Below are 9696 nucleotides of genomic sequence, written 5' to 3'. Positions count from 1 at the left end.
TAACACTGCCGTACTGCTGAATGGGGTTCATGTGAGATATTGGTGGGTTTAGAGGCAGGCTCGCTGCAGTGGATGCAGGCGATGGGCCCGTTGTTGATGGAATGACGGTGGCGGCTGGAGGCGGGCAAGGCTGCTGCCCTATAGATGCAAACGGGTCACTGCTGTTAGTTGTGTTGGAAAAATAATTGAACGTGGAGGCTTGAGGAGCTGCTGATGACGTCTGTCCAAGAAAACTGTCTTCTTCTCCAACTTCACTGGCATCATCTGTACAGAAGATGACATAAAAGAAATGCTCAGTAAACTAGTCTTATACATAATTTTGCCAAAGCATTATAAATAAAAAAAACAGGTGATATTAAAGAGTCTATAAAAATTTTACTTTCTTTATTAAATTATAACATGCACCGAGGCTGCCCTAGATTTAACTAATCATCCTACAAAAATATAAACCCTCAAGGTATAATAATAAATTACTAAGCAGGGTATTTTGAACTCATTACATGTGAAAAAGGAAAAAGATTGACTTGACTGTATAAACGTATTTCTAAATATCTGATTTTTAGATTAGATAGATTTTCTTTATGAAGAGGCTGCTTTTTGGCATATGGCGCTTTTAAAACGAACGTCTTGCTTTGGTCAGGAAGTAGCAGTAATGGTTCTTTAAAAGGCGCATATGATACTTCTGTGTTCCTACAATATATAATTAAGTTAAGGTTTGATGACAGGTGGTTTTGGGGATAGCGAGCGATAATGTAATCTCATGGCACTTTTGAGTAGTGACCTATGATTAATTTCGCACCGCAAATGTTGTTACCTGTTATCAAGTATTTTGCCACGTATATAAACAGAAGTGTAACGGCAACTGCCCTATTTTACTAGTCAAGCAAACAAAATCAATACAAAATTCGCAAAATATTTGACAATGGCAAAATGCTTGTTTACGTTTCCTGGATATCAGACTGAGATAATCTTCCAGAAAGCCTAAGCTATAATAAAGCGTAAATATAATAAAGAGCAAAGACATCCGAGCTAAAAGCAGAGGAAAGCTAACATCACTAGCCACTAAAGCAGCTCATCTGAAGACTTTCTAAGCTCACCTCCCGATAAAACCGCGGGGCCGGTGGCCTGACTGACAGGTATGAACGGCAGGCTGAAGTTGAACTCCGGAGCCGCTGAAAACAGCAGATTTGCGCTGCTGCTGGGGATGTTATTGGCTTTCCTATCAGCCATTTTCAATCAAATATTACACGTAGCTTGTCCTCCAGTCGGAAAAGGCTGAGCTCTTTTTTTTCTACAACACTTCCTCGTACGTCATCTCAGCGATGAAGGCGATATCTGGATTTTCACAGATTTTCACTTCATTGATAGTCCGAAAGGTTCATATAATAATCTTCTCTGACGCATAGCACATGATATACAGATCTGCGTGACGTTGACGTACCAAGGCAAAAATAATCGATGACACAGAGCATCGATAGAGTAATTGCTTTCGTTTGTCATTTTAAAACATTTGGGATGCTGGAAAAACACTTCCAAACAAAAACACTTTCCCTTTTTAAAGCGCTAATTAATGTGCATTTCAAATATGTATTTATTTTTTTGTTCAATAAATGTCAAACATTAGGCATTTTATGGAAACTCTCGAAATCATCAATCATTTTCATACTTTAAAAGCAACTTCTTAATAACACGGTATTATTATCTTGTTATAATTTCGTTTAACTTATTCATTAATAATAATACACGCATATATAAATAAGTGTTCAGATGCAAATGGCTCTAAATGACTTTCTTCTAAAATAAGCGGTTTTATCAGGCCCCTATATTCATGTTCGGTTAGATCATTTTAATTGCATAGAAAATGACTATACATTGTCAGTAAAATTTCTGAATCTAAACACAGCAGCCAAAAAAGCTAATTTTAGGTGAAAATTTTAGACGGCACTTGGACGCTTTTGCATCCGAACTCTTCATATATTGTTTGTAGAAGTTTTCTTGCCCGAGCCATTGTACATATCGGTGAACTACCTTCTAGTCTAGTCTTCTCAGGGCAGCGCATCTTGGTCACATGGTAGTTTTTATGACGCAATTTTCCCGCCACGGTGTATTGTGCCAAGCTGAGCCCTGGAACGTGCTTGTTATAGTGCAAGGATTATTAGTTTTACATTGTGTGTCTTTCAAAACCCTGCAGCGATGCCTACGGTTCACGACTGGATCAATAACCCGCTGGGTGTTGTCGATGGGCTGTTCGGTGAGACGCAGCAGTTAAAACACGCTCTTTGATACTAATGCATGTAGTTCACAGCAGCATGTGATCGTGATGATTTGCAAAGCATTGCGAATCAGTTTTGCTTGTACTGGCCGGCACTGCGCCGTAAATAACCACGTATAAACAACTTTTCTAACATGTGACTATGCTTTGTGTTGGTACAGCCCAGAGTAACTCCAGTCCAGACTGGGAGAAAAGAGTTGTGGAGTATTTCAAAGAGAAACTGAAACTGAACGACTCTCATACATGGGTAACTATTAAAATTGGTTGTATGCGGTATTCTTGTAGAAATAAATGTGTGCTTATGTTTTCAGCGACTATCCACTGTGTGCAGATACGAGTAGTTGTTTGTTTTGACAGATGGCATCAGTTTTATAAGCCGTATCTTTTGCCATGAAAACTGACGTGGGTGTAATCCAGCATGTTATTTGTTACAGCTGTGCACAGTTATATATGGGGTTGTGATGATTGTCTTAATTGTATTAGCCAGAAAATGAATGGGTTGAGTGAGAGTTCAGTCCTTTTGATTTTGGTGTGGTGTTTGGGTTTTCCAGGTCCCATCTCTGAATGATGTTCCCCTGCACTACCTGAAGCCTAATAGCCTCGTGAAATTCCGTTGCATGGTCCAGGATATGTTTGATCCAGAATTTTTCATGGGTGTTTATGAGACGAACGATCCATCATCAAACTCTAAAGTATGTACTTATAGGCCTGTCTAATTGAAATGCATATTGTTTGATGGGGGGTTTTCCATCTTTGGGGATTTTGAGATGGACAAACGGGATAATTGAATTTCTTTAACTCCTCCTTACAGCAGGTGAAATGTGGAAAATATAAAGATATCACAGAGGGCGGGGTGAGTTAATATTTGCCTTTTTGTGTTAAAAGCATGTAACGTTATTTTATGATACAATTTTTCGGAACGAGTTTGATTAGATTTGATTGAAGGAAAAACCAACCAAAAGAAACGGGTGAAACATGAGATCATGATTTCTAGTTTTTTTTTTTTTTTGTCATTCATTTATTTGTCCATAAACTGAATATAATAAACACTTTTGCTTAAAATCATTATCTTCTGAAAATTATTTGCCAAATGCATAAATTACAAAAAAGGCTTTTAGGTTGGGTCTGTGCAGCTGTCTTTTAAAATTTTTATTTTGTACCAATGTTTCCCTAAATATATGATCCTAAATAATAGAGAAATTTCAAGAGCATCATTGTATTCAAAGCTGTATTCAAAAATGTAAATATGGTCATTGGCAACCCATCCACATTTAATGCCATAGCGCTTCGGGCATTGCTAGTTTGTGTCCTGGCTTGCAGACCTTTCCAGATCCTGTCCCCCTTCCTCTCTACTGCTTCACTTTTCTGTCAGCTGTGATCTGTCCTTGCAAATTAAAGGCCATAATGGCAAAAAAAAGTCAGATTGACCTGTAATGAGGGTTAAACAGACATAATCAAATTGATTTTATATCAGCAGGTGGACTTCAACTCAAGAAACGCAGTTACTTCAGAGAGACAGACTTTTTATTGTGTCCCCATCCCGGGAGAATCACAGTGGGTCAAAGAAATATCCTTTACACAGAGTCACACGCTTCAAATAAGTACTAACAGCATATGACTGTTGATTTATCTAGGTTTTATTGACCAATATGGAAGTTAAGCTATCTTTAACTGCTCGAACAGCTATGCAGGTACCAGCCAGGCGCGAGTGGTGCCCTCCACTTCCTATGTCCCAAACAGGCAAAAACGCAGCTATGAAGAGGACGATGAGATGGACACACAGACCGAACAGATGAAAGATGTTAGTCAAGGTAAGAAGGATAGGAAGGAGGTTCATCCGTCTGAGGAATGCAGTTATTTATTTTAATCTATTTCATGTTCACAAATAATGATTTACATTTTGTCTGAACAGGAGCTCAAAGCTCTGCAGAGTCTCATGGCAACACCGAGCCGAAGCGTCAGGAGACTGAAGCTCCGAGCCACGGCTCCTCTTCGTCACACTGCACATCCAATCTGGACCTCAACTTCCCTTTGTCTGGAGAAAAGGGCCCAGCTTGTCTTGTTAAGGTTTAACTGTTCCTTAAACCATCATCTTGACACACCTCTCAATTAAATATTTTTTTTTTCATAGATTGTCATCTTTAATGCATACTTTTTAGACTATAATCAAGTTGTCTTGAGCAGACGCATGTTAACATTGTAATTGTCTTGCAGTAATATGATGGTTCGCTCCACTGAATTGTTCCCCACCTACACAGACAGCCGCGTAACTCAGCCATACTCTGTAATTGGCAGGTATATGAAGACTGGGACAGTTTCAAACTGAATGACATGTTGGAAGTATTTGGCATCCTTTCTGTGGACCCTGCCTTGAGCGTGATTGCAGATGAAAGGTAATCTGAGGATCATTTTTGGATGGTTGCCACTGCAGTAAGGGGTTCTCTAAAGTTATACTGCAGTATATTGTTTTTCATGTCTTCAGAGAGGCGTCTTCGCTGCTGGACCCCACAGAAGGCATGGAGACTGTGGAGGAGCAAAGAGTTCACAGCCCACCAGCATCCCTCGTACCGCGACTGCATATGCTGTACGCCCAGCCTCTAGTGCACAACAACCCACTACTGCCCTCTAGTGCACCGGAGAATAACAACGACTGTAAGACATCACTCTGTGTCTATTTTCTTTTTGTCATACGGTATATTCAGTTTAAGTTTTAGTAATATATTATTTCTGTATCACACACATAAAGTTTTCATTTAAATTTCATGTCATGTTTTTCATTATTGATTTAGTAAATGAGTGTGTTTTTTACAATTTTAGCCTACGTGAACACAAAAAAGATCAAATAAATTAATAATAATAATAATAAAGGTGTCATTCCACCAATTTAAAAAGTAAAGGTATTGTCATGATTTATAAAAAGTACTTTCTTTGACTGTTTACTGTTTGTGCAAATAGTGAGTACTAATACATTTTTAAAGTAATTGCCCTACATAACTGTTTGCTGTGGTATAAAAATACTGGCATCAACTATTGGTCTTTTGTATTACGTCAACCCTGCTGTTGTATGTCTTCAGATTTAAGCAGTGTTCTTGGGGAACTGGCTTCAGTCCGGGCAGAGCTGCTCACCTACCTCACACACATCCTGATGGGGGATTCACTTGCTGCGGAGTACCTCATTCTCCATCTCATCTCCAATGTGTACGTCTCTAATTTTAACATTTGAGGGGCTTTGTTAAATATCTGAAGTTTCACTACTGTTGAAGCCGTTTCATAATCAAGTTCCTGTTTAATTTATAGCCACCTATTTGCCACATGTTTTGGAATAATTTTCCTGTTTAAAGTGACATTTCATATGCCAGCATAATTATTCATAGTCCTTCAGAATACACATCATGAGGTTTGCACTGTGTTTTTATTATAGATACAGCAGACGGGATGTTCTTCCTTTGGGCAAATTCACCTTAAATCTCAGTGGCTGTCCTCACAGCTCTCCATACACTGAGCATCTCTACAAAGTTATCCAACAGCTTGTGCCATCTGTACGTCTAAATTGTGCTTTTCTAGATATTAAAGTTATATTAATCTAATAGTAGCTGTCATTACTACTTTGAAAGTTGATTCCCCTTTCTTGTTAGTCATACCGGCTATGCATGAGCCTGCATAACATGAACAACCAGAGGATGGTGCCCCGAAAAGATTATACAGCTAACCGCCTGGTGAGTGGAACACTTCAGTTGGCCAATAACACGTCATTGTTTCTGGATGAAACACAGCTGGAGCAGGGCCAACTGGACGCCACAGGTGAGAGCACTGATTATAGCAGGGAAAAGTACTGTGCTGACTTGAAGTACAGTAGGACTCAAAGTCTGACAACACTTTGGCTGCATAAACATGCAACCTAATAATCTATTTTTAATCCTAATTGTGGCTCAGTTGGTCTGAAAACACCTAGACTAAACACGTCAGTCAAACCATTTGAGCTCAGTCTAAATGAAATTTCAATGTTGAGGTTCCATTAAAGCTCAAAATGATCTATGGATCCTTCTCATGTCATGCTCGAGCACTTGATTATGTGGAGTTCATGCAACTTGAATGCTGTTGTCAGTGGCAAAAGCGAGATATTCTTAATGTTAATTTTCAGTTTTCACCCAGTTAAGTGTATTGCTGATTAAAAATAATTTATAATGTAAAAAGTAATATTCAATATTCATTTCAAGAAATGGTGATTTATTTCAAATTTAGACTTGCCATATGAGCAGCAAGTCTAGTGTTTGACAGGAAGTGGGCTGCTTGTGGTTTTGACATTTTATGTATTGCTTAAAAAAAAAAATCTATTTATACTGGGAAGTACTTTTACCTTGTTGGTGTTATGCTAAATTTACACTGCAGAGATGGCACAGAATTACTTCTGAAGTGGTGTTTTGTTGTCTTCACCCAGACTTTAATACTACTCAGAGGTGGCATGAATGCATTTACAGAGGAGTTACAGCTGTATATTTGAATACTTTCATATATTGTTGAAGTCAGACGTAGAGCAGTTTACAGTTGAGAGTTGCCATCAATGACCCTGTCATTCTGTATTAATATCAGTACACTTATCTAATGTCTGTCAGAGACGGTTGCATACCTAAAGTAAGAGTAAACATCCTTTCTTGCAGCAGTAGGCCTTTCTTTTCAGACTGTATAGCTCTGTGCTGTTCAGTCGATGTATTTCCTACATGTTTTTCATAGAGACACAACTCATTGTGTACTGTCTGTCCTGGGTGTAGGTGTGCGAAACATCACCGCTCTGGGCAACCTGATCTCCTGGCAGAAGGTTGATTACGACTTCAACTACCACCAGATGGAATTCCCCTGCAATATTAACGTGCTTATCACATCTGAGGGCCGATCGCTCCTCCCGGTAAGAACATCAGGCCCGAGTCTCTTCACTGTTTTATTATTAAAATATTGCCCGCATGTATTTGGCCGAATTAGAGAAACCGGCATCTTAATTTCCAACAGGTGAAAATGACTTTGGTTGAATGCCTATCCCATGGGAGTTAGTTCCATCGGGCAGTTGTAAAGACAGCCTAATATTTCCATTACAGTCCACAAGGTTGTCGTCAGCTCCCTGGCTGGGCTCTAATCATGGCTTTGCCGTGATGCTAACGGTCTGTGGAATGTGCTGTGCTATTCCTGTACGTCAGCTCTCCAGTTGCCATGGTGGCAACTCTACCACAAGGACATTAGAGGGAGAGGCCAGGACAGGCCACTTATTTAATGGCACAAAGCTCAGATACAGTTTTTAACAGAGTTTAAGAAGGCACTTGAAGGTTTATTAGGAGTAGTTTCGTAACTCCTTAATGGCTTCTGACATTTCTATAAATGCGAAGAGCTCAGTCATTTTAAAAATGAGGCACATTATGAAATGCAAGTCCTCGCAGTGATTTTCTTCTTGCTTTTTCAGTCTGACAGTCAGGTTCACCTGCGGCCCACCCTGAACCCACCTAACCTGGAGGAGTACCTGAGCGCCGTTCAGGTGGCGCAGGTTCCGTCTCAGCTCAACAAGTATCGCATCTATCTGAGTGTGGCGCGTGGCCTCAATTATACCATTTCAGATGAGATCACAAAGGTCAGGATTTTGTCAAGTTTTTTTTATTTTTATAGTGCTTTATACAAAAAACAAGATAACAGTTTGGTTGTGAAATGAATATAGTTTTAGCTGTAAAGCAGCTCTACAGAAGATTCAACTCAAGTCAGTGCTGATTCGGTTTAATTTAATAATGGTGCAAAGGCAATTCAGTTATGAAATGAGTAATTCGAAAGAAGGCAGTGATGTTCACTATTCTGCTATAAAACAGCTTTACAAAGGGCAATTGTCATTATCTAGCACAGCTTAGTTCCAATTCAGTCAGTGCGGTCAAATAGATATTAATACTTTAAAGGGATAGTTCACCCTGAAAATTCTGTATTAATTACTCATCCTTGTGTCATTCCAAACCCATAAAACATCGGTTCAACTTCGAAACTCAAATTTAGCTTTCTGACCCTGCATAGACTGCAGCGATTCACATGGAAAAGAAGAAATTCTTGAATAAAGTCGTTGATCACTGATCTCAAATGGACTCTTTTAATGATGTCCTAACTATCTTTCTGGGACTTGAACGTGGTAGTTGAAAAGTCAGAAACCTTTCATCATTAAATTTCATCAAACCCCAATTTGTGTTCTAAAGATGGTTTTAGGGGTTTGGAGCGACATGAGGGTAATTAATGACAAATAATTTTTTTGGGAGTGAGCTATCCTATAAAAGAAACCTATACGAGTTTCCTTCAAACTCAATAGTGGCAAAGAACCAAAAAATTCTATATTGTTTGGATGAAATTTCTTCCCTCTTGATCTGTAGGCAGTAGAAGAGGACTTTGTAGACATGCGAAAAGATGACCCTCAGAGTATGTCTGCGGAAGACCTTCATAGGCTGCTGGTTGTTGCAAGGTGAGTTCTGAGTTGTGCTTTCACAGATAATCTAGTTATGTTAACCATAATAAGCCAATTTAATTGTACTAATTTGAATTCTGTTTCAGGTTGCTCTCATTAAGTCACGGACAGAACACACTCTCCAGAGATGGCTGGATAAAAGCCAAGCAGTTAGAGGCTTTGAGAATAAGTCGAACACAGCAGCAGAAATGTATGAACGGAAATGAGCCTTAAAATATATTTATATTTTCGTGTACTTCAACAGTTACAATACTTGTTTATAATCTGGATTAAAATGTAATGTTTTTCATATGGCATATGGCTTCTTGTACAGTTCCATTTTTTTACTTTATTTTAAACATGTGGGAAGACTTACAGGCACTGGTGAAGATTTTCAGTGTTTGCATTGTTCAGTTTTGGTTTTGATTACATGCAATGTGTAGTTACACTCATATGCCGATGCAAATATTTGAAAGTATAACTGCCTTACCACAAATACTTACATCTATGGCACAAGGGTACTAGGAAAAATAAAGTTTTCCAGAACTTTGTATATGTAGTCTTGTTTGAAATGTTGAATAGCACTTCCATGAATTAACCAACCAACCAAGAACCTGTTTGTTCACTTTAAAATTTACTAATACACTTAATGGAACTAAGCTAATTATTTTAAATTAAGAATTAATGTGAACTTAAAGTTAGTTAATAAAATTACAAGTTTCTTTTAACAAAGATTAAAACATACTGTAACATGCATTGCTTGTTTTTAGCTAATTAAATGTATTAATGGGACCTTATTTGTAATTTGTCAGTCGACAACAGCAAAATAATGTAACATAGGGATCTTGTTCTGATTCATTACGGTGAATTAAAATTGTGCAGTTAAAAACAGCTTTACAAGAACGTTCCTCAGCACATTTAGAGTTAAAAATAGCAAAGGCCTGAAAGTGCCAGTGCTGACATGTTC

At 38.4% G+C, this 9696-nt stretch overlaps 2 protein-coding genes across 3 annotated transcripts in view; one reads left to right on the top strand and one right to left on the bottom strand.

Moving 5' to 3' along the window:
* LOC122356643 (SEC23 interacting protein) overlaps positions 1-1289 on the bottom strand; it is a 9196-nt gene extending 7907 nt beyond the window's left edge. The window contains exons 1-2 of the mRNA XM_043255605.1: positions 1098-1289; positions 1-264 (exon numbers count right to left, since the gene is read on the bottom strand). The exon at positions 1-264 is cut by the window's left edge and continues 248 nt beyond it. Of these exons, the coding sequence (XP_043111540.1) occupies positions 1-264; positions 1098-1230 (397 nt within the window). The 5' untranslated portion in view covers positions 1231-1289. The remainder of the gene's footprint in view (positions 265-1097) is intronic.
* Positions 1290-2080: 791 nt separating this feature from the next.
* On the top strand, positions 2081-9280 carry LOC122356541 (minichromosome maintenance complex binding protein). Of its 2 annotated transcripts, none has more exons than XM_043255355.1 (16): positions 2081-2251; positions 2434-2519; positions 2824-2964; positions 3084-3125; positions 3750-3839; positions 3954-4083; positions 4185-4339; positions 4568-4665; positions 4755-4924; positions 5347-5470; positions 5694-5811; positions 5908-6073; positions 7042-7175; positions 7722-7886; positions 8659-8747; positions 8837-9280. In XM_043255355.1, the coding sequence occupies exons 1-16, from the start codon at positions 2194-2196 to the stop codon at positions 8961-8963; spliced, it is 1893 nt and encodes a 630-aa protein (XP_043111290.1). In that variant the 5' UTR covers positions 2081-2193; the 3' UTR covers positions 8964-9280. The 2 variants fall into 2 exon arrangements, with proteins under 2 accessions (XP_043111290.1, XP_043111289.1); XM_043255354.1 differs by having other exon boundaries at positions 3747-3839.
* Positions 9281-9696: the final 416 nt, after the last annotated feature.

The sequence above is a fragment of the Puntigrus tetrazona genome, chromosome 13 (assembly GCF_018831695.1).
Source record: "Puntigrus tetrazona isolate hp1 chromosome 13, ASM1883169v1, whole genome shotgun sequence".
Lineage (NCBI taxonomy): Eukaryota > Metazoa > Chordata > Actinopteri > Cypriniformes > Cyprinidae > Puntigrus > Puntigrus tetrazona.
This window is presented reverse-complemented; position numbering and strand designations above follow the sequence as displayed.